The 25,138-nt window shown below is 42.6% G+C and overlaps 1 protein-coding gene across 7 annotated transcripts in view; it reads left to right on the forward strand.

Moving 5' to 3' along the window:
• The window catches only part of ATP6V1H (ATPase H+ transporting V1 subunit H), a gene marked incomplete at its 5' end in the record, with an annotated part of 123,765 nt that overhangs the window by 49,199 nt on the left and 49,428 nt on the right, over positions 1–25,138 (forward strand). For 6 of the 7 annotated variants that reach the window (XM_079901348.1, XM_079901347.1, XM_079901350.1 and 3 more), the window contains 4 exons: positions 908–1,012; positions 4,066–4,119; positions 14,078–14,175; positions 18,951–19,143. In XM_079901348.1, the coding sequence (XP_079757474.1) occupies positions 908–1,012; positions 4,066–4,119; positions 14,078–14,175; positions 18,951–19,143 (450 nt within the window). The remainder of the gene's footprint in view (positions 1–907; positions 1,013–4,065; positions 4,120–14,077; positions 14,176–18,950; positions 19,144–25,138) is intronic. The other variant, XM_079901349.1, reaches the window with a different exon arrangement.

Below are 25,138 nucleotides of genomic sequence, written 5' to 3' on the forward strand. Positions count from 1 at the left end.
CTTGCTTATAGAAAGTACTCAGAGAATATTTATTAAATTGGGTTTGTGGGTGGAGAAGTGGTATTTTATACTGCTTTTCCCCACTCCCCCTGGTATATCTATATCTATATATATTTCCAGATTTATTGGGGTGTAATTGACAAAATTATAAGATATTTAAAGTGTACAACATGATGATTTGATAAAATACACTTATACTGCCTACTTAATAAAAAAATTCATGATTCATTTTTTTAACATCTTTATTGGAGTATAATTGCTTTACAATGGTGTTAGTGTCTGCTGTATAACAGAGTGAATCAGCCATACGTATACATCTATCCCCATATCTCCTCCCTCCCTCCCACCCTCCCTTCGTGATTCATTTTATAGCTTGAAGAAAATTGAGAAATTTTTGAGTGAGGAGAAAAGGGTGTTTGCTTCTACTGAGAGAGATGACTGTCCAATACCCAGGATATATTTTATACCAATACCCAGGATATACTTTATACCGAGATACAGGTTTGGAACCGAGAGCTCGCAGGGGCCTGAGTGGCCGAGGCAGTGGCTGGCCATGGCTCAGAACTCTGGCAACTGATTCGGTGAAAGTCACAAAGAAGGATTTTTGTGTTCTTTGATTTTTGCTGGTCTTATAATGAATCCTAATCTTACTTTTGAAACTCAGAATAATGCAGGGAATATCGTGAAATTCTTCAAACACAACTGGTTTTGGTTCACATTAACGGAACTATTTAAAACTACCTTTGACCATATTAGAAATATTTTTAAAAATGAAATATCTATTATCTTTGGAGGAGTTGAGTGCTAAAAGAAATCCTGCAGCAAAATGGTTGAGTCCTGTTTCTTAGGGTCTGTGGTGTGATTTTTAGAATCAGGATAATATTCAGATGTATTTCTTATTTTTCAGGCAGCAAGAATTATTGCCAAGTTAGCAGCTTGGGGAAAAGAATTGATGGAAGGCAGTGACTTAAATTACTATTTCAATTGGATAAAGACTCAGCTGAGTTCACAGGTAAAAGACATTCCTCTTAGTATCTTTGAAAAGAACATAACGTCCATGTTCTCTAAAGCTATTTATGGTAATTATGTGAAATTACAAAAACTCTGTTAAAAAAGAGGCATTCTGAGTTTGATGAGTCAGCCGTGCTCCTTGCAGGTCTGGTAGGGGCTTCACCTTTTCTGCCTGTAACTGGCTTCAGCTCAGAGCTTCCTGTCTCTTCTGCCACTCGGGATTTTCCCTTCATGCATTTCAGCAGGTAGGGAGGATTTCCCTTCCAGGAAGGTGGCTGCCGAGATCACACGGGTTGGAGGATTGGAAGGACGCACACAACTCCAAGGGTACACTCGTGTGAAGCTCACGAGAGAGGAGGAGAGACAGTGCGATGGGCGAGCATCTCTGCCCTGGGACCCTGGACCACCCAGATCGGTGCCAGGAGTCTTGGTTTGGGGAGAGTTCTTTGAAAGTGTGCAGTGGTTCCTTTATGCCCTCTGGTCACATACCCAGGCCAAACTGTCTGACTAGTCACACCAATAAATAAACTGGCCCTGGCTGCTGCCAGGAGGGCTTCAGACTGCAGATAGCACGGGACAGCTCATTAGGCAGCCCGCCTCTAGTCCTGGCCAGGAGGCCGTCCCAGGCACCACTGGGTGGCCTGGGGCTGCTCTCTCCAGCCCGAGAGGATGTCTCCCTCAGTGACTCCCACTTAGGATTTTACCGTGTCCTTGTGGGGTTGCATTTAAGTCCAAAGGGAAACACGAAGACTGCTTGCTGTGGTCTCACTGCTGTCAGGGCCCTCGAGCCCGTTTCTTCGTGGAGGAGGACAGCTTTCGGGGTGATGGCTGGCAGATGACGAGTTTTCCCTTTTGTCTTCTCGGTTCCCCAGCGCAGGGCGGATGGCCGGACACTCCTGACAGCTCAGTGGAGGGTTGCTTTTCCTTTAGGTGTCCGGTGACCAAGTGAGAGGTGGTGAGGGTGCTTGGAGGGAGCGAGCCGCGGAGAGGAGCGAGCTAACCTGGGTGGGGAGGGCGGCGTATCCGTATCCGGAAGGAAAGGCAGGAGGGGGCGAGCTTTGGTGTGGGCGGGACATGGAGGATGGGCCAGGAGAAGCTGTGCTGGGAGGCCTGGTGGCCTCAGGGCTAGATGACAAGTAAGGGCCTATTTGAAGTGAAGGTTTGGAAAGTTGTAATTTAGGTTGCTGGTGACTTTATGATTTTAGTAGATTTTAATTTGAAGTATGAGAGAGACACCATGACATTTTGCTTCGATTTATTTTTTGTCTTATCGTTGCCTGCCTTTTTGCGGGGGGAGCCTACTAACCTTTTCTGTTTGGATAGGGAGATTTTGAAGTGTCTTGAACAAAATCAGTTATTTTTTCTGTCATCAGCATATACTTTAACACTCTTTTGGGCTTAGTTTTTAAAAGTACTTTTACAAGAGTCGCAAGTTTTGCAGATTTTACTGAGTTTGTGAGATATTTCAAAAAGAAGATACTTAGAACATGAAAAATACTATGTGAAGATGAGATGTATTTATTTCTACATGTGTATCATTTGGGATCAGAGCGCTTAGTTAAAGAGGTAACCCGCCCCCCCCTTTCTTTTTTCCTCTTATGAGATTAGTTCTCCCTTTGAAGAAACTTCATTCTGCTTTAGTGTTAGGCATGGTCTGGTGGTAATAAGGCTTTATGCTGTCTGGACTCATAAAATGAGATCTGGTAGCAAAGAATGCACGCTGCAGTGTGCCGCTAACATTTTGGGTTGTTTCATCTTAGACTTTTCCCCGTACGAGTAACATTTATGCTCTGCCTCACAGATAATTGGTTAGTTTTAGAATGATTAGCTGTGGTTGTAACCATGTCCAGCAGTTGGGGGGATATTTCTCCGGTCACTAGTGGAAGCAGAGATTTCAGTGTCTGGAACACTTTTCATTAGAATTGGTGTGAGACAGACGCTCTTAAAGACCTTTCTGTATCTTTCCAGCGCGCTTGCTCTTTTTATCGCCGAGTCTTTGGCCTTGTTCAGTTACTGTCTGGCGTTGCTGCTTTGCACGTCCTGCCCCAGGGAGAGGCTTCAGGCCCGTCCAGCCGTGCCTCAGAGTCTGGTCACTGCTTCCGCTGGGCTCTGGCTGGCTACCACCCTTGCTGTGGGCAGACACTTGTCCACAGCCTTTGATCAGGGTGTAGTGACAGGCATGAAGCAGAGGCTTGTTCGGGCTTTTATTTTCTACTTTGCTTAAACGCCACGTGATAGCACTGTATCTGCAAGGTCTCTTTTTCTCTATCGTAAGCGTTTTCTCCCTCATAAAAAGGACCACATTTTCATGATTCTGATAGAAGTAGACTTTCAAAAGTCTGAATTAGGTGCCAATTTGGATATTTTGTTCTTTGACTTTATAGAGACATTTAGGAGACTTTTTCCCAATAGTTTAACTGTTATACTTGGGTTATAGGGGCTCATGCCTGGCACTTAGTAGATAAGTTATTGAATAAAACAAAATAAAAATTTCCTTTCAGAAATTCATTATCACTTTTCTCTTGCCTATTCAGCTTCTGACTTTCTACCTTAAATTTTCTTTGGTCATTTCTGTGTAACAGGTGAGGTTCTGATTATCATTATAATGTGTTAGCATTGCCGTGGATAACCTAATTTTTTAAGTTCCATGTAGTATCTTCCCATCATCAGGCACCTGTTTTGAAAGCTTTGCCACAGAATATAGTGTAGATAGTTCAGCTTAACACAGTTGTCTCATTGGAAAAATGACTCAGGAAGTAAATCCTGAGACTTGGAAATTTGCACTCGCTTCACTTATGAAATGTAATTGGAACTTAGTATTCAGTTTATTATTGTTCCTTTTAAAATAATTTATTGATTAAGATATTATCCGGAAGAGTGTAACGACGTTTAGAATATTTCGTATCATCCCCACGTTTTTTATTAGTTGATGATACTCCATTCAGTAGGATTAGGAAAACAGTGATAAAATTTGCTTAGCTCTCTTTCATAAGCTGATGAAGTAGGATAAAATTAAAAACAAAACTAAGTAATAAGTTATTTATTTCGTAATAGAAACTGCGTGGTAGCGGTGTCGCTGTTGAAACAGGAACAGTCTCTTCAAGCGATGTAAGTACATTCCTTGTTCGTTCACTGGCCTCCTAACACCCTGAATTTAAGTTGTTTTGAGTCCCAGACCTTTAACGTCTTGAAGATGTTCCCTAGTCCCCCGGATGTAAATCCGCGGATTTGGTTGGGTTAATGGTGGTGTGAAAGCTGCGTGTAGGCCTTTCTGGGCCGTGCGGTTGCTTCCTGCTGTCGGTGGATGTGGGGCTTCCTCTTCCTGTTGCTCTTCTCTTCAGGCGGCTTTATCTCAGGCCTGAGAATCAGAGCAAGTCTGGACTCAGATGCACAAGTCGAGTGAGTAACCAGAGCTCCTCTCTTAACACTTCAGCTGTCTCACAGGCGCTAACATCTGACAGATCCACGGACCCTGCGCCAGGCAGCTGAAAACAGTTCCGTTCCCCACTGGTACGAAAACCCACTACTTGCCTGAGTTGCTCAGGGCTTAATGGGGGCCTACGTGGTGGCCAGACTCTCCCTCCCCCTTTTTCAGGCCAATCCTGCCCCACATTTATGTAGAGCCAAAAGGTTAAAGGTTAAAACTAATCATGTCCCCCCAGTTCCTTTCCTGGTTAGGGTCATCCCGCCCGGTTGGGAGTGGTTTAACTTTGCTGTCTTCAGACTAGTTCAAGAATTGCCAATAGATTTGGACAAGTATGGGTTGGCGTGGTTAGCGCCAGCTGAGAGCGAGGTGGGGGAAGAGTTAAAAAGGTAGGTGAGGCGTATTCAGCTTCCTTTGCTGGAAAAATATCTCTGGGAAACCGGAAAGCACCTTCCGAGGATGGTGTCTCCCACCGGCCTGTGCTAGACCTCAGCGAAGCTGTGTGGGGGCCACGCAGGGTCCGTGTCCATAACCCGCAGGCCACACCCCTGTGTGTGTGCTCGTAGACTAGAGAGGGTGACACAGTCCATCTCAAAGCCAGGAGTGGGGCTTCTGTTGGGGCACGGGTCGAGGGACTTGACAAACAGTGAGTGTGTCAAGCCGGAAAATGGCCACGCGTCTTCTGAAATCAGAACAGGGTATAGAACTAAGTGAGCAGTCTTGGGGTCAGGGTGGGGGAAGGAGGTGGTAGGTTCGAAGTCTAGATATTCAGCCATAAGCAGATGTTTAAATTGGGAGTCCTTATTTTATATGACTTGAGTTTCTTTCCACCGGTTTGAAATTTTGAAAAATTGTTTGATTTGAAAAATTGTCTAATTAGACTTATTTGTAAAAATTTTAAAAGGTGTTTTCGGAATAAACTTAAGTGGTTATTAAAGTGTTTGGAGGTTAGTAGAGCTCACGCAGTGAGATGTGAGCTCTGGTGACGTGACATTCTTCTTTTGCTCTTTTCTGTCCGGCGTGTGGGAAAAACAGCGCTGATCTATTGAATTGGCAGTGGTTAGTCAAAGTGGTTTATCTGGTCGACTCAGACACGTACATCCCAAACGGTATTAGCATCAGGGGTGATTGTGAGTGAAGAAAAGCTGGCCTTTGATGTCCCCTCTCTTCCCTTCAGTGCTTCACACCTGAACATCCTCCCTGTCCCTTGCTGGAGGTTCCTACCTTCTCAGAAGGCTGGCAGCTTGGAAGGCAGAGACTTAAAGAAGTTGACAGAGAGGTGATAGCGCTTCCTTTGATACTTGTATTTCAGTAGGGGGATCAGAATTGGTAGCTGGTATGTATGGAGCTCTTCCTGTGTGCCTGGCAGTGTTTTAGTCGTTTTGCATTTACATCTCCTTGAATATTCACACCCCGTCTTTGACATTGGTCTTACCGTAAGCCACGTTTTAGGGATGAGCAGTGGGGTGGAAAGGCACACCGGCTTGCCCAAGGTCATCCGCTCATGGTGGCAGAACCCCCAAGGAGACGCATTCCTTACCGAGAGGATTCTGAGGCACCTGGACTGGACTGGGAGCTTTAGGCATTCTCCAGGTTGCCTCACCTACTCAGACTTGTAAAGAATATTGACGTTCTATCTTAAAATCCCTTTAGGTTTTCAGACAGCATAGAAAAGGTTTGGTAAACTGCATTCTGTGCTGCTGCCACTTGATGTCAGTATAAAACAAACAGAACAGAGCTTCACACAGCAAAATGAGAAATTAGCAGGATGCAACAGTCTTGACTTTTAAAATGGCACAGAAGCATCATCATAAGTTATGAGTGGATCATTACAGACGTTTTTATTTAAATGACATTATATAAATGAAATCTTCTGAAAAGGATTTGTGTTGTTTTTACCTAAATGTAAAAATAATAAACTCCATCACATGACATGTACTTACCCTAACTTACCTGCAGCCGTCGTTCAGTTCTTTGTTGGCTCTTGCGCGGGAATTATCAATCTTCTACTTTTCCGAGGACGTCGCCCAGGCTTAGATGTTGATTGCTGGGCCGCTGCCCTGACAAAAAGAGGAACACCGTGATCTCTCCCAGCCTTTGGAGGAGTCAGGAGAATCTGGGCATTCTTTTCCCTCTCTCCAGCCTCTTTCATACCTGTGTGCAGGGGACCGTGGTGACTCTCCGCTCGCGCGTCCTGTTCTCTGTTGTAGACCAGGTCCGGCCGCACTTATTGCTGGATGGACATGGTTTCGTTGGTAGTAAGTAATGTAAGTTGCCAGGTTCTCCATATTGCTCATTTTATCTTGCCTTTTAATGTTCTGGACCAGTTCTGTCCAGTAGAACTCTCCGCGGTGATGGCAGCGTTCTTTATATCTGCGGTGTCCACCCTGGTAGCCCCACGTGGCTCTTGACCACATGGAAACCTGGCACGTGTGAGCGAGCAAGTTAACTTGCAGTTTTTTGTAGGCTTTTTGGTTTGTTTGTTTACAGCTTTATTGAAATCTGTTTCTCATACCATAAAAGCTTTCCATTTGCTATTGGTTTTAGTATATTTACAGAGTTGGGCAACCATTGCCACCATCTGATTTTGTAGCGCTTTCCACACCCCAGAAAGAAACCGTGTCCACCGAAACAGTCACCCCCGTTCCTAACCCCCTCGCCTACACTCTGGCAACCCCTCACTTACTTTCCGTCTCTGCATTCACCTCTTCTGGCCACTCTCTGTACACAAGTCACGTAATGTGTGGTCATCCGTGACCGGCTTCTCTCACTTAGCGTATGTTTTCAGGATTCATCCATGTTTTAGCATGTAATAACAGCATTTTGAATGAAAGGGGAAAAAAAAAAGCTTAGCTTTTTTGGCTTTTGGCCACATTCCTTAAATTGTTTTCTCTGACAGTTCTAATAATATCCTTGTTAATGTGAAGGTAGTGTTACTGCTTTGACTTTTTTAAGGCTCTGTTTTTAATTTAAGACTTTTCAGTCTTTCAGAAGAGTTGGAGGACTTTAACGATTTGGTTCTTCACTGTTTGTCCATAAGTGTATCAAAAGTGCTACCTGAGTAGCAGACATGAGGGGCTGCGTCAGGAGTTCGCAGAGTGCAGGCCTCTTGTTTAACTCTGGTCCCCTCTAGCCTGTGATTTGTAAAGTCTGTGAGGACCCAGAGACGTTCACAGTCAATTACGTGTCTTGGTGCTGGTTTCCAGAGCGTTTGCTCTTCACCTGCAGCAATGTTTGGGTGACCTTCATTGTATCCTCTTATCACAAGATTAGTACGTTTTAAACATTGTGGATCATTAAAATATATGCGAAGAATAAATGTTAAGAAAAGAACAGATGAGAACCTGTCAGTTTTGCCTTTCTGATCAGATATTTGGAAGGATTGCGTATATTCTGGCAATGCAAAGGAAAATTAAATGGTAAAGTATTTCAGTACCAGACTTTCTTTTACATATCATTTTCAAACTATAGCATCAATAACAATAATAAGGTAACCTAATATTGTACATTGGATGTGTTCTTGGAAGTTGCATACAAAGCAGTGATTTATAAAGTAAATCATATTTCTTAAGTCTGCAATAATTTTTCCTACGATAAAGAATCCCAGTAGTCATGTAATTAAATTATACGCCTAAGAAAATTAGATTGAAAGTAGTACTTGAAGGAGATTTATAAATTTGTAAATTAACAGTGAAATTACTTTCTTGGTTAAGACTTAAGTCTAAGATGAAATTATCTTAAGTTAATTTAGGTATTAACTTAATATAGGTATTTTATGAGTATTGACTAGAGGGTCTCTCTTAATAAGCCAACTTCAAGAGAATTCTTGCACTATATTTGTTTTAGTTCCTGAATATGAAGTAATAATAACGACAAGAATAATAATGATGATAATGTACCTTACAGTTATTTTGTGTTTAACTGATGTGAGTTCAGATTTGAGTAGCAGAGGTTTTTGTTTTTGTTTTGTTTTTTAATTTAAGGCTGTTTTTTAAAAATTGGGCTGGTATTGCTTTCCTTTATTGATGAGACAACAATTTTGAAGAGTTTAAAGTGATTTGCCAAAGGTAAATTGGCAGAACTTCTGACTGACAAAATCTCTCTCCCTCTTTGCCTCCCTTCCTTTCTTTGGTCACTTATTTTTATGTCACAACTTCGTTGGGGAGGAAAAAATTATGCTCTGCTCCTTCTGGGTTCTTCTGTCTGGCCAAAGAATTAAATTGACGTGAGACAGATTAACAGGAGAAAACCAGATGTAATTATGTATGTACAGGGGCCCCGTAATATGAGGCCGCAGATGTGGCGCCTGAGAGGAGAAGGGGGTGCGGGGGGGGGGGACTTCAGCGGGGAGAAGGCAGTTCACACGGAGGTGGGAAAGCAGATGTTTGGTGACAGATGCTTGCTGGGCCCCCAGGGACAGTGGGACACACAGAGGACTCTGGTCTCCTGGCCCTGTGCAGCTCCCCCCAGCGCCGACCGTGTTCTTTGTAGATCTCCGGTGACAGTGCCCTTCCTGGACCAGGGCCTTTGTCTGAGTTCTTTAGGCAGTTAAGGGGCAGGTACAAAGACAGACTTCTTGAATCCTCTGCTTTAAAAAAAATAACCACCCTAAAAGAATCCTCGTGCCAAAGGGACCCATTTAAAATGGCAAATTTTGTTCCCCTACAGCTTACATAGAGTAAAATAGACAGATTTTTAAATGTTCAGCTGAATGCATTTGTACATCATGTGTCCTACTCAATACTTTCCTAAGCCTCGGCTCCCACAAAGGTTTTCGTTATTATGCATTAGTTTTGCCTGACCTTGAACTCCATAAAAGTGGAATCATACACAGTGTGAACTCTTGTGTATCCGAATTCTTGTGCAGTATTGTGTCAGTGAGAGTCACTCACGTTGCACCTGGCAGTAGTTCATCTCTTTATTGCCGTGTAGTAATATATTAAATGTATATTATCCATGCTCTTATTGATGGACATTTGAGTTAGTTCTGGTTCTTGGCTGTTGTGAATATCTTGCTATGAACATCCTTGTACATGGCCTTTGGTAGATGTAACCACTTACGCCTGGAGCACTTCTAGAATGGAGTTGCTGGGGTACAGGTTACATGTGAATTTAGGTCCAGCAGTCCAGTCACTTTTCTAAACCAGTTTACACGTCACCAACAAAGTAGGAGAGTTCCAGTTGTTCCACACATAAGATGTGCACACTCACTTTTTAGTTCTATAAGAAAAGATTCATTTAATAGTCATGACACATTGAATACTTTTGGGATTGGTTAATCACCAGTCCTGGAGGATTTCATGTAAAACTGGCTTCTGGGGTTTATTTTGGTCGATGGTGTGTTCTGCAAACTCAGCTTTGTGCTTCACTGATACCACTGGACACACGTGTGTTTCCACTGCATCTGAGACAGGTGCTCTTCTCTGCACTGCAGACGTCTTTTTTTTTTTAAGCACCCTTGATTCCAAAATTTAGAGGAATATTATCTTTTTCTCATTTAGTTTGTACTTAAATCCCAGCATTATGGAGATAGATATTGAAAATTGGTCTGTAAACATTGTTATAGCGTGAGTTTTACTTTGGTACAATGTGGCTGCAGTTTTTAAGTTTATCTTTTGTTGCCTACTTGCTTTGTAATTCCTCACTTCTTGAATTACTTTGTAATTCTGCAGAATATGGATCTGGGAGACCCTCTTCACCAGGAAGGTGAATTCTGTCAGTTGCTGTTTTCCTTATGTGATTATTCCACCATAATATAGGAGAATTTGCATTTTCAGCAATATTAGAAAATGGATCTAATGATGTTCTCTTAATGTGTTGAGAAGTAAAGTTAGTTTTTCTCTACCAGGGAGGTTTGTGTGTTTGAGAGTACACATTGTAGCTGGTTCTCAGCCCAGTCTGTCATATATTAGCTAATGAGATTATCCCCACACCCCATGGGATGTGCCCTGTTATCCCCATTTTATAGGTGGGAGGCTCATTCAGGGGCACAGGGCTTGGAAGTGGCTGAGCCTGGCAGGCTGGTTCCAGAGCCTTTGTTCGTAACTGTTAGGCTGCATTACTGCCTTTCTTTCATGGTGGTGGAGTTAACATTGGAGCTGTGAGTCAGTTCAGCTGGAGAAAGGAGGGGCGAGAGCTTTCCCGGAAGCAGCTGGAGGTAGAGGTCTGGTTCTCTGGGGGAGAGTAACTGTTGGACCTGGCACTTTAAGGTCACTGCTGGTCCTGGCATTTGCCATGTTGGTGGAGTGATAAGGTATCAGAGAGGTAAGAACCTGGTGATAATTCTGTCAAGAAAACTTCATGCGTTGGGAGGAAGAAAGTTGCTGAGATTGGTACAAGGTTTAGGCATAATTTTAAGACGGGAAAAATTGAGTATATTTAGGGGCTGAGGAGAGGAAACCTGTCAAACAGATCGGAGCTACAGGGAGGGGTCGGACTGATGCGATGCTGTGTGGGAGGAGTGGGACACAGGCCTTGCTGGGGCCGTGGGTCCTGGACAGGAAGAGCTGTCTGCCTCTGCTCGGCGAGAGGGAGGTGAGAAGGGCCGTCAGGGAAGTTCAGTTGGGGGCGCGATGTTGGCAGCTCAGTGACTCGCTAGCTGATGGTCTCTGTTTTTTCTCTCAGTGCTGAGGTGAGGGAAGAGAGCGGGACAGGAGGGTAGAGGTGAAGGTGTGAGCGTGGCTCTGGGGGTGGCGGCGAGAGCAGAGCTTCCTGATGGCTCTGCGTGGCTGTGCAGTCTTCTCCAGCAGTGTTTGAATGACCTCTGTGTGGGGGAAGAGTCGGTGGCTCGCTGGGTTGATTGAAGGCTGATTATTTTCTTCTAAAAAAACCATTGAATGACTTTGTACATGAGACTAACAGGACAATGTGAGAGAAAGGTAAGGCAGTGATACAATTTACTTTGATTGAAGGCAGTACCTCAGTCATTTATCAGTGTTGCCTTCACTGTGTACTTTGAAAATAATCTCTGGACTGGAATTGGACTGCCTCATGGTGCATCACAGGAGAGAGTGAAGTTTTAGAAGCAGCATCTTTTTAAAAATTTTTTAATAGATCTTTATTGGAGTACAATTGCTTCACAATCCCGTGTTAGTTTCTGTTGCACAACAAAGCGAATCGGCCATATGCACACACATGTCCGCATATCCCCTCCCTCTGGAGCCTCCCTCCCACCCTCCCTATCCCACCCCTCTAGGTGGTCACAAAGCACCAGCTGATCTCCCTGTGCTATGCAGCTGCTTCCCACTAGCCATCGATTTTACATTCGGTAGTGTGTATATGGCGATGCTCCTCTCACTTTGCCCCAGCTTCCCCCTCCCACCCCAAGTCCTCAAGTCCATTTTCTGTGTCTACCTCTTTATTCCTGCCCTGCAGCTAGGTTCATCAGTACCATTAGAAGCAGCATCTTTTTAAAATTTTTTAATAGATCTTTATTGGAGTATAATTGCTTTGCAATGGTGTGTTAGTTTCTGCTTTATAACAAAGTGAATCAGCTATATGTATACATCTATCCTCATATCTCCTCCCTCTTGCATCTCCCTCCCACCCTCCGTATCCCACCCCTCTAGGTGGTCACAAAGCACCGAGCTGATCTCCCTGTGCTATGCGGCTGCTTCCCACTAGCTATCTATTTTACATTTGGTAGTGTATATATGTCCATGCCACTCTCTCACTTCGTCCCAGCTTACCCTTCCCCCTCTTCTCTATGTCTGCATCTTTATTCCTGTCCTGCCCCTAGGTTCTTGAGAACCTTTTTTTTTTTTTAAGATTCCATATATATATGTGTTAGCATTCAGTATTTGTTTTTCTCTTTCTGACTTACTTCACTCTGTATGACAGACTCCAGGTCCATCACTACAAATAACTCAATTTCATTTCTTTTTATGGCTGAGTAATATTCTGTTGTATATATGTGCCACACCTTCTTTATCCATTCGTCTGTCGACGGACACTTAGGTTGCTCCCATGTCCTGGCTGTTGTAAACAGTGCTGAGGCAGCATCTTTTATATGCTCATTTATATGTGAGTCCTGAAGCTGTAACTAGCAACGAAGAATCCATTTTTTAAATGTGTCATGTATTTCAACATAGTAGGGTAAGTGGACACAGACAAGAAAAATACTTAACAGTGAACCAAGAAATTCTCGAGTTGAGAGGAAATCGATGATAAGTGGAAGAGGAGAGAGTGCCCTAGGCTGCCTTTCATTCATTATTGTAGAAACCGTGCTTAGGCTGTCTCTCTAAACAAGGAAGATGCAATTCTTTGCACAAAGGGTTAGTTAGCTGCTGACCTAATTGGAAAAATACATATATATATTTTTCCCATTATGGAAGATGGTTTTCGAGCTGAAAATTCACTTTTTTTTTTGTCATTAATTTCTGCGAATGTTTTGAGTTTTCAGGCAAATTAAGTTACTGGATATAGTGTGCTTTTGGGCAACTGTGTTCACTCCTTTCTTGGTAAAACCTAAGATAACCTTTTCATGATAACTTTGATTATTCTTCCAAATATATCATAGTGTTTTTGTATTTGAGTGCCTGGAATTCTTTGAAGTGTTAGGTTTTAGCAAACTTAGTTTAAGTTAAAACATGGAACTGAAGTGGCATCACGTATATTAGGTTTTGTGAATTTATATGACATCCACGATCCTCTCCGTTCTTTTTGTTAGCATGTTCTTTAAGACTGTCCCTCCATTTCTTATAGATGTAGGGCTCATGGTAGGTATTCCGGGAGGCGCCCAAGCCAGGTGTCACTACCAGCTTTCCTAACATGGAGGAGCGAGCAGCTTCTTGCTTGTCCTTCCATTTCTTACAGATGTAAGGCTCATGGTAGGTATTCAGGGAGGCGCCCAGGCCAGGTGTCACTACCAGCTTTCCTAACATGGAGGAGCGAGCAGCTTCTTGGGGATGTTTGTTCTCTTTATTTCAAGCTTCAGATTTAACCTCAATTTCTCTAACATAGTGCCTGTTGAACTGATAGTTTAAAAAAAAATCAGTCTTTTTCAAGTGTTTAAGTAGACTTCTTATGTGCTGTATAGTTTTATTTTTTAAGTTCTTATTTATTGAGTTTCTGTGACATGTCTAGCTCTGTGCTAAATGAATTACTTTACTTAATCCTAAGAGGACCCTTTCAGGGTGCTTGGGGGCATGATCCTCAGTAAGGATGAAGAAATTGAGCATTGACAAGGTTCGGAAACTTGCTCACGATCACTCAGATATGGGTCTGTCTCAAAGCATACGCTTCTATCTCTTTCATTTTATTGTTGTTCTTTGATACTTGTGTAATTATGAAGAGCAGTATTCTCTGTATCGTGCTTCTATTCAGGGCTAAGTGAAACATTGCAAGATAATAAGCTGTTTATCAAACCGTATCAAAGGCATAATTACTTTGTTCCTTTATTTCCCTGACTGGATGTGTTCAGTGGGCTTGAGCCGTGTAGGCTTAATTTGGCAAAAGAAGTCGGCTTCATTTCTAGGAGGACGAGAGAAGAGCAACAAAGATTGACTTTTGAAGAAATATTTGAGACTTCTAGACTTTTCAGATGATAAACTCTAGTAAAAACCACTCCAGAATTTGGTATCTGCATGACCTTGTGACTTGAAGTGCTTTCCAGTTTTAAACACTGTGCTTCTCCCTGCACAGAGCTCTCAGTACGTGCAGTGTGTGGCCGGGTGTCTGCAGCTGATGCTCCGAGTCAACGAGTACCGCTTTGCCTGGGTGGAAGCAGACGGGGTGAACTGGTGAGCGCCCTTTATTTTGACTGTGGAGTAACATTTAAAAGCATCTCTCCTTGACAATTTCAAAGAAATGAATACATTTAATCATCTAAAAGAAGGTTTGTTAAAAAAAATGTCTTGTGTGAGGTTCCTGTGCAGGAGACTCTCTAGCGACTCAGGGCCCCCGGTTTCCCTGGAGGTGTGTCACGTCGGCTCCCTCTACCTCATATGGAACGTTCCAGGCTCCAGCAGGAGAGCAGGCGCTCACCACAAGCACAAGCATCCTGTTTGTGCACACAGTTTAGTTTTCCCTGTCATTTCGGAGAACTTTGGTTTCCGTGTAGGGAACGGATTACCAGTCAAATTCCCTCAAGTCAGCCAAGGGCCAGCTTTGCAGGCAGCCCTTTCTGAGGATAGCTGTCTCCGGACCATGACGTTAACTCTTTTCCGCACAGACACTTAAAGGTGGACTGCACAGATGGTGTTTCCAGTCTTTTTACTTTCTTAAAAGTGATGCAATATTTTGGGCAATACAATAAGAAAGGTTAATTATTTCTTTCACTATTATATCATCTTCCTAGGTGATTCCGTCATTCTCCAATTTTCTTATAATTTAGTCTTTAATATTTATTAGCATAGTTGAGAATAATGGATGAATAATGATGAAATAAGATCTAGGATGATGAAATAGTGTGATTCTTCAAATTATAGTTAACAAACTCACCAAGATCACATAGTGTATCTTAGGTTTATAAATAGGTCCATGGACCTGTATTGTAATTGCAAGATAAATTGAATTTTATTCTATTAAACAAAAAATAGATTTTCTTTTTTGTTCTTTGGAAGACCTATAAGAGAGAATAAAAGTCATGAAACACCAGTTTATACAAATAGTTATAATTGCTCAAAAAATAAACTTAAATACTAGAATTTGGTCCAGTGGACCGAGGCTAACGAAATGCTGCTGTTCAAAATATTGTTGGCACTAATATTTTGGAGGATGGTAAGTAGTATTAACTATTCAGTTTAGCAACAAGAGCAGGCATAAGTACAATCTAGAATATTCCATGTTCAACCTACACACTTTGATATGCTAATGCCCACTAACAAGGTTAGTAGTAATCAAATTAATACAGAGACTTTTAGGTTGAGAACAGGCATTAATAAAGGTAGAATATGTTAACTTGCTGAGAGTAGGGCAATTTGGAAAAGTCATTGAATTTTTTTACTTTTTTTTTTTAAAGTGAAAGCTTTGCTTATCTGCTGTGCCTGACTTACGTCCTCCCCTATGTGACAGAGGATGTCACAAGCCTGCATCTGACATTAATTAATTAATTTATTTTTGCTGTGTTGGGTCTTCGTTTCTTTGCGAGGGCTTTCTCTAGTTGCGGCAAGCGGGGGCCACTCTTCATCGTGGTGCGCGGGCCTCTCACTATCGCAGCCTCTCTTGTTGCAGAGCACGGGCTCCAGATGCACAGGGTCAGTAGTTGTGGCTCACGGGCCTAGTTGCTCCACGGCATGTGGGATCCTCCCAGACCAGGGCTCGAACCCGTGTCCCCTGCATTAGCAGGCAGATTCTCAACCACTGCGCCACCAGGGAAGCCCCTTTTTTCACTTTATAAGAAAGAAAACACGTACTTTTTATTTTTACTCTGCCGTTTCTTTTGTTTAGGGTCGAATGTTTTCTTTTTTTCCTTTTTGGTGCTCCTCAAATCACAAGCAGGGATCCTGAGAGGAGAAAAAATTGTAAGCATACCCTGTTGGAGGAGAGTGGAAGAGGAGACTGATGGTTTAAGACCCCAGGACCTTCTTATCTCTGCATAGTTTCCTTTCTTTCCTTCTTGGTTACACGAATGACACACACTCTTTCTGAATGTTTCTGGGCCCGTGTAAGATCAAGAGTGTGCTTTGACTTCACTAGGAAGTCTGAAGATTAGCACTGATTTTTTAAATACTGGAGCTAAAACGGGGCTTTTGCTGGGGTAGTTGCTTCCCCAAATCCAACGGCCATTTATGAACATTTATATCCTGACATTTGAAGTATTTTGAAAGTATAAAGTAGTATATAAATGAAAGGTAAGTTTAAAAAAAAAATACCGCATGGTGAGGTGCGAGGGGCCCATGGGTCTGACGAACAGCAGGAAGTGTGCGTGTCAGCCAGTGGCCAGCTGTTTGTCTCCCTAGTCCCTGCGTTGGCATGATTTAAAAAGAAAAATCATCATTAAAAAAGCAGAGCACAAAATAGTTATTTTGGCGTCATGGACCTTAACCTCCTTTCTGATTTTGGATTTGACAGTTTGTGTTTTTTTGCCCTCTCTGCGTGATGTTATACCATGTATTATGGGGAGTAAAGGAAACATATGTGGTCCTTTCCTTTAAGAGATATACAGCCTAGCTGGAAAGCATGAAACACCTAACAAAGGTAGCACATAGGATGCCACAGCATCTTTTAGTAACTTTTACGGTGACTTTAAAAGTAACACTAAACTCAGCAGTTTGCGAGGGAGAGCAGAGACCTACATGGTAATTAGCACCCACTGGTTCTTCAGGCCCAGCTCGAGGGCCACGGCCTCTGGGAATCCTCCCTCCCCCTGCACGGGGCTCTCAAGGAACATGGACAGTGTCTTGTTTTTGCCCATTTTATTCCTGTGCCTTGCACTGTACCTGCCGCATAGACCCTCAACAGATACTTGTTAAATGACCATGTTTGGGTTTCTGTTGGGCCTTTGTGTCCTTTGTCCCCCTTAGCTCGCTCTTCCTGCCTCACTGGATTCAGAGTTGGGTTCTTGCCCTAAGGGAATCCCTGCCTTATTCCAGTGAACAGGGGCCTTATTTTGCTTCATTAGGGCATTTCTGTGGTTGATATTTGGGTATAGAAGACTACCTTGTCTCTGCAATAGAATCCCGTCTGTCGTGGGCACACTTTTACTCTGTTCAGCTTCTCTGCGGTGTCCGCATCGCCGAGCACGCCTCCTCTTGAGACCTTCCGTCTGGATCTCAGCACCAGTGTATTGGCCTTGAGCTCTCCTTCGCCCCTCTCATCGTTAAAAGTTTTTCCTTTTAACAGAGAGAATTTAATGTGAAGAAATTAAATTCTCCCTAGCTATAAACTAGGTATAAACTTGTGAACTGGGTTTCTGAAAACGTGTAAATAAAGGGACTCTCAAGTGTCAGAGATCCTACTACCCCTAAAGCAGGGAGCAAAGGGTAAGAGGTTGGACTTGCCAGGATTCACGGGCTGCAGGAGGGGCTGCATGAAGTGAAGTTCAGGCCTGGAGGGGACAGTACAGCTCAGCTGGGGCTGGGTCCCCACCCTCGAGGTCGGGGACCCAGACGGCAGGTGCTAGTGTCTCGAGGGTGCAGGGACGCTCGTTCTGCCACAGCCCGTGCAGGATGAATTCAGCCATTGCCGGCGGGTGAAGAAGCGTGCCGAAGTGATGCTGGCAGGAACAGGAGGTCGACAGGAGAGGTCCCTTCTTCCTCCATCCCTGAGTCAGCCGCGAGTACCTCCTGTCGCTGAGCCAGTGGGGAAAGCGGAAATGGGGAACCCGGAAAATGAATTGTAAGCCACGGCATCCCAGAGTGTAGCAGGCTGACCTTAACAAGTGGAACAGGCAGAGCGCAAAGGAAGCCAGGTACCAGGGTGCTGACAGTGTGAAATGCTGTGCTTTGACCGCTGTTGAATGCTGACATCAATATTAAATACAAGCAGGCCTTACGTACCAACCAAAAGTAGAACAGGTTCAAGGGAGAAATCATGCATGAGAACATTAAGGGCAATTCAGCGAATTTATAAGTGCATGCAAATCACAGAAACGGGGAAACGGCACAAATACAAGCCGTCCACTAAGTTAGTAGCTGTAAATCGCAAAATTAGATTTAAAATGTATTTAATTTTATTAATAGACTTTTATTTTTGAGAGCAGTTTTAGGTTTACAGAACAATTGGAAGCACAGAGTGCCCGTATGTGCCTGCGCTCCCATGGGCTTCCCTGTTACTAGCAGCTGGTGTTAGTGTGATGCCTTGGTTTCACCTGATGAACCAATATTGATATGTCCTTACTGACTAAGTTTACATTAGCGCTCGCTCCGCGTTGCACATTCTGTGGATTTTGAGTTCTCTTTAACCCCTCTGGTCGCTGTTTAACCGTCTGATTTGATGGTTTCTGTCCCCTGTGTGAATGCAGGCGTGCCCCAGGGAAATTTCCTTAGCGCTTTCCTTGGTGTAACCTGTCATTTTCACACCGCTTTCCCAGTTTCCTTAACAGTAAGACGGGAGGCTGAACTAGAAGCTTCTGAGGTTCTGACCCCAAATTTGATGATTGGCTGTGTGTCAAATTCAGACTCATGAAAGGCTTTTTCCAAACTCATTTCCTCTTTTCTCTGTCGAGTTTCTAAATATTTTCAAAGCTCTAAATGATCCTCTTGGATCTTTCAGTCCAGACTGAAAATCTTGATTATACCGTCTGGCTTCACTGAGATGTGCATCCGCTGTGTCATCATGTCCTGAGGCTTTTACTTCTTGAATGTCCGTCAGGGTCCTCCTACTGTTCCCTCTGTGGACCGTGCTCTCTGCAGCGAGGGCGGTGGTGTCCTTGAGACTCTGGAGTGAGGCTTACGTGACGCCGTGCAGGACTGGCCCTCTGTGAGCAGGGGTCTGGCTTGCTCGTTCCTTCGGGGGGAAAAGAGAGGACGTGATTCAGAGAGACTGATCCATCAGCGCAAAAGAACAATCAGTTATTTCTTCTCTCTGTTGTGCTGTCGTGTTAAATGTTTTCTCAACGTGTGTTCCTTTTCAGCATCATGGGAGTTCTGAGTAACAAGTGTGGCTTTCAGCTCCAGTATCAGATGATTTTTTCTATATGGCTCCTGGCGTTCAGTCCTCAGATGTGTGAACACCTGCGACGCTACAACATCATTCCTGTTCTGTCCGACATCCTGCAAGAATCGGTCAAAGAGAAAGTGACAAGAATCATTCTTGCAGCATTCCGGGTACGTGTTTTGTGTGTGTGTGTGTGTGTGTGTGTGTGTGTGTGTGTGTGTGTAAAGCATTTTTTTTTACTGTGGAGTATATTTCAGGGCTTTTAGCAGGTGGGAAAAAGTTGCTTGTTCTCCATGTAGTTATGGAACTGTGGCATCTTGGTGAGCTTGGAGTAAAATATCCCAGTTTGTACTCATGGCAGGGGGAGTGGACAGTGGGGGGAAGCCATCTAAATGGATGACACGTAAGAGTGGCTGGGAGATGGTAGACCTACAAATCCAAGCTACTGGCTTTAGAATTTGTGTTTTTAACCACTGTTTGTTCTTACGCTTTCTTTAAACAAACGACAAATCAAAAGTAAAAGGTTGTGCAGATGTATTGCAGCCGTAAGTGGCGTAGACACCACATTTGCCAAATACAGTCACCAACATCTTTCAGATTTTTCTAAGCAAATAGAGACAAATATATAAATAGGTGTCTAATTTTGTTCTGTATTTAAAAATAAGAGTGGTGTCAGGCTATAAATACTGTTCTATAAGTTTATTCTTAACAATATATAATAAATGTGTTTTCATTTTCCTGTACTAGATCTTCAGTATTCTTTTCAGTGGCTATATTCTACTGTGTTGGTGTAAAGTGGTTTATTTAATCAGTGTCCTATTAATGGAAATGGGAGGTGTTTCCAGTTTCTTTTACATATGTTTTCCCACTTTGATGAGTATTTCGGTTGGGTAAGTTCCAGAGATGGAATTGCTGAGTCAAAGAATATACTTTTTACCAGTTCTTATAGATAATGTCAAATCACCTTTCAAAAACGTGCAAATTGGACTTCCCTGGTGGCGCAGTGGTTGAGAGTCCGCCTGCCGATGCAAGGGACACGGGTTCGTGCCCCTGTCCAGGAAGATCCCACATGCCGCGGAGCGGCTGGGCCCGTGAGTCATGGCCGCTGAGCCTGCGCGTCCGGAGCCTGTGCTCCGCAACGGGAGAGGCCACAACAGTGAGAGGCCTGCGTACCACAAAAAAAATAGAGTGCAAATTTATGTTTCCAGTAATTATATATTGGGCAAGAATACGGAGAGTCCCTACTTGCTCTTAGTGCGTGGACTTTTTTCTAAATTGGAAGCTGTTCATGAAGTTGGCGTGAAAACTCTTTTAAAAAAATAGATTTTCTTAATTGGTGAACTGTTAGGAAAGATAGTCATCCTGATTCAATATATTTGCAATTAGATTATCCTAGAAAGATGTTTTGGATTTTTCTTTTTTTCCCCTTTGTATGACTTTCACTTCTAGGAAATAAAAAGATCAACAGTTGCCTGAGTGATAAACATGGAAGTGAATCGTATTTTTTCAGCTCATATCTACCTACCCTTTTCTGTATGTTAGTTACATATTTTTTACGTTAAAATATCTATCTTTCCAAATGTTGAAGATTGTAAACATTTAGCACAAAATTATTTCTTTTGATAATTTGTTAATAAGGTGACTTGTTTAAGGTGAAATATAGGTGTGGGAAGAACTGCTGTAGAACTCAGGGTCTTACTTCAGCTGTTCTCTTGTTTCATAGACTATATCTCTACACTTGTATCTTTCCCCGTCAGTTTTGATAAACTTACATGTTTTTTGTTGTTGTTGTTATTGCGGTACGCGGGCCTCTCACTGCTGTGGCCTCTCCCGTTGCGGAGCACAGGCTCCGGACGCGCAGGCTCAGCGGCCATGGCTCACGGGCCCAGCCGCTCCACGGCATGTGGGATCTTCCCGGACTGGGGCACGAACCCGTGTCCCCTAGCATCAGCAGGCGGACTCTCAACCACTGCGCCACCAGGGAAGCCCCCTTACATGGTTTTTTATAAGCGTCATTTAGATAATACAGTGAGTGCTGTGAGTTTTAGGAAGAAATCAGATAATAATAATTTATAGTAATGGATTGAGATTTAATCTAAAGCTCAGCATAAGATGCTTTTGTTTTAAATAAATTTATTTATTTATGTATTTTGGCTGCGTTGGGTCTTTGTTGCTGTGTGTGGGCTTTCTCTAGTTGTGGTGATCGGGGGCTACTCTTCCTTGTGGTGCGTGGGCTTCTCATTGCGGTGGCTTCTCTTGTTGTGGAGCACGGGCTCAGTAGTTGTGGTTCGCAGGCTCTAGAGCGCAGGCTCAGTAGTCGTGGCTCACGGGCTCAGTTGCTCCACGGCATGTGGGATCTTCCCGGACCAGGGCTCGAACGCGTGTCCCCTGCGTTGGCAGGCGGATGCTTAACCACTGCACCACCAGGGAAGTCCGTTTTTGGTTTTTTTTTTGAGACAAGCCATTTGTCTTATCAAATCATTTACTTATTTATTTATTTATTATCTCAGTTGATTTATAATATTACATTAGTTTCAGGCGTATAACGTTGATTCAGTATTTTTATAGAGTATACTCCATTGAAAGTTATTACACAACAATGGCTGTCGTTCCCTGTGCCATACAGTATGTCCTTGCTGCTCACCTATTTCACACACAGTAGCTCGTATCTGTTAACCCTGACCCCTGTCTTGTCCCTCCCTCTACAGCCCCCAGCATAAACTGCTTTGCCCATAATGTATGTGGCAGCTGTTCTAGCTGAGCTTCCCACAGACCTTGCTTAGTATTTTGTCCCTTCTCTAGTTCCTCCTCCCATTGATTTTCATGTTAAGTCATTATTATGTTAGATAAAAGGGTCACTGGAAGCAGGTACCTCTAATATGGGTACATGGTAGGTGAGAGGTGTTTGTTGATATTAGCTGGATCCTACCTGTGAGCTGTTCCCTCCCCCTCTCCCTCCCTCCCCCTTCCCTATCCTATCCTATCCTATCCTTTCTTTTTCCTGTTCCTCCCCCCATCCCCCATTTCATGGATTATCTGTCCACCTCTCAATGCATCAGATGTTTATTGAACACCAATTATGGAAGGATGAATATGACAAGATACTTTTTCTTAGGGACTTTGTATTTTGTGTGAATCTGTTTCTGATGGAGAGACTTCATGAAGTGACCATGATGAGTGTTTACGGTATACAAAGTTCAAAAAGTCACAAGAAGTATAAAGCCAGACTGAGAGTCTTAGTTTTCTTTTGACCTGACTTGGGAGCTCTCCAGATTGATTATCTGCTTTTTATGAAGATTTGAGGGGTACAATAGCATAACCCTTTTCTAATTTTCCTTTCCACGTGGTGTGTTAGCAAGAGTGTAGGCTCTGGAGTAGACACGCCTAGGGGTGAATCCCAGCACGAGGTTGCTGGGAGAGTGGTTTGAACTCTCAGAGCTGATTTCTCCACTTGTGAAAGGTGGTTAGTGATACTTAACTCACTTCAAGATTGGGTAAGAATTCAACGAAATAACAGACGATGGCTGGCAATAGTAAATATACAATCTGTATTTATTTTCCTGCCTTTTCGCTCCATAAAAGCATAAAATACTAGCAATTTGCCTCTTTAACGCCCACCCGTAGAAATTGCATTCTAAGTTAATGTGGAACCTAGGCAAAGATGAAGTGCTGTTCTGTTTGATTTAGAAAAGACAGCATGAATATTTTACTAATGTTTATTTAGCAAGATTTAAAAATCTTATTTATACTTCATTTGCAGTTTCAGTTTTTTACCCACAATGTGTTGAACTTATGCTAATTTCTCGGCTTCTGTTGTCTAATTTGGATTTCAGATTATTTAAAATACATGCAACCTATTGACAGGTATATTAGTTTTTTGGACTCTCCTTGATAAATTGGGATAAATCATTGCATGGTTATACTGAAGACTGAATATCAGAAGAACATCTTTAGACATCCCGAACTTTGATGTACACAACTGAGTTAAAATCGAGCCATTAGTAAGGACATAGGAAAGCCATTTGATTTAGACCATCGAATAGGTGTAAGAAATGACGTGTTCTTTTTTTTCTTCGTTATTCTCAAATTCCTGTAACCTTTAATAGCGATTTCACCGATGAGGTTGTTTGAGGATTGTCTGATTATGCACTTTGCCCCACATCCTGAAACTCAGGAGGGGAAGTTTTGTGCTTTTGGAAGCTTGCTGAGCTGCTGTGAGCTGAAGAAATCTAGCAGCTGTTAATTTTTTTTTCTTTCCATTTGGCTGGGTGAATTTATTTTTGAAAATGTCTGTCTCAATTATTCATAGCAGGTGCTGAACTCCAGGTCTCCATGAATGCTATTCCATTGGTTAACTTGATATGTCAGTCTTTCGTTTCTAAAATAAATTAGAATGTTTTTTGAGGCTGTGACTGAGAAAGACATTCAAGACCATATTTGCTGTGTAGAGTTTTTCTCTTTTTGGCTCTGTTTAGTCAAGAGCCTCCGTAATATGTCAGCTAATAAGATAAATTGTATTTTACAACTGCATGGTTTTCAGCATAAAAGCTTAGAAAGAAATACCACCAAATTGAATTTGGATTTACATTAGCTGTACTAACCATGATGTTTAACTCACACCCACACGCATATGCACACGCAGACACAGACAAACACAGACTTACATCTTCCTCTGCAGACAGTTCACAGTCATAACCCCTCCAGAGACACCCGCTCTGGTTTGGGTGTATGGGGACTGTTTTGCTCACTGCTTTGACATAGAAGTGTTGCTATCAAGAAACTTTATTCCTAGGTCCATCCCTCATTCCTTATTTCAGGAATTTATCTCTCTTGTTTATTAGATACCAGGTTTGGAAGAGGTTTGGTAAGACTGAGACATTTTTAATCTTGGGGTGAGTCCCATAATAACAGCGCTGCTTCGGTGCAGTTCCGTCAGCTGTTGGTTAGCAGCCTGCAAGGGATAAGTACAGAAAGTGAGAGCAAGCATTTAGGAACTTACAGTAATTTGACATGTCTGTTAATAATATAAGATTTGAGCTTGTATTTTGCATGTCTTTTAAAGTTCATTTTTCTAGAAATTCATTTTTATTGTATTTTTTACTAAAAGTATTTGTTCCTGACTGATTGGAAATTGAAAATCAAACAGAACTGGTCTTCACCACAGATGGTTTGAGAAGCACTGCTTTAACATGTATGTTACAAGGTTAGCAGTTTTGGTGAAGGAAGGATCTGAATGGTCACTTGGTTCCACTTTGTTCTTAGTGAAGTCAAGGTTGCTCTGCACCGTTACTTGGACACAGGCCAAAATGATATTTACGCTTTTGATTTTGTTGAGGTGAAGATGCCATTGAGTTTAGCGACTTTAAAGGGTACACTGCTGCCGGATGATCTAGGTTTTGTTTCTGGTAAATTCATTTTCCAAATATTTTTCACAACCTTTTTATTCTTTGTAATGAGATGGAGAGATGAAATTAAAACATGTTTCGAGGGAAAAACAAGTAAGGTTTATTGATTGATTTGACATAGGCTTGAAGGAAAGGGGAGCGTCAAACATGACTAAATTTCGAAGTGCTGTTGTCTTAGAGAATCGAGAGGAGAGATGGTTTCAGAAGAGCGCCATCAGGCTGTTCTTTACCAGTTACACTGACTGGGTTGAGGTTATAGTTGAAACTGTTAGTTATGATAATATCTTAAATATGAAGTGTAACTCTCCTGGCAACCAATATGTAGGACCATATAAACAGAAGAGTTTTGATATGTTTCTAAATTTAGGAGAGATAATAGTAAGAAAAGTAACTGGAAAAGGTAACAGAGAAAACTAAGTAGACTAATAAGTAAAATCTCACAAAAGCAAGGGGTGAAGGGAGGAGTTTCATAAAGGGGGATGTTATCAGAATTCAAGCCACCCTACAGTTTAGGGTCTTTATTTGAATTCCGTTATGGTCAGAGAACATGTTCTATGTGGTTCCAGTTCTTTGAAATTTGTCTTCTGCTCATCTCACGGTCTGTCACGGTGAATGTAGCCTGTGTACTTGAAAAGAATGCATGTTTTGCAGAGGTATCACATTCTGTAAATGTCAATTAAATCAGGGTGGTTCATAGTATCGTTTGGATCATCTCTGTACTGATTCTGTTGTCTAGTGGTTCTATCAATGATCAATTGCT

Source organism: Stenella coeruleoalba, assembly GCF_951394435.1.
Source record: "Stenella coeruleoalba genome assembly, chromosome: 17".
Classification (NCBI taxonomy): Eukaryota; Metazoa; Chordata; class Mammalia; order Artiodactyla; family Delphinidae; genus Stenella; species Stenella coeruleoalba.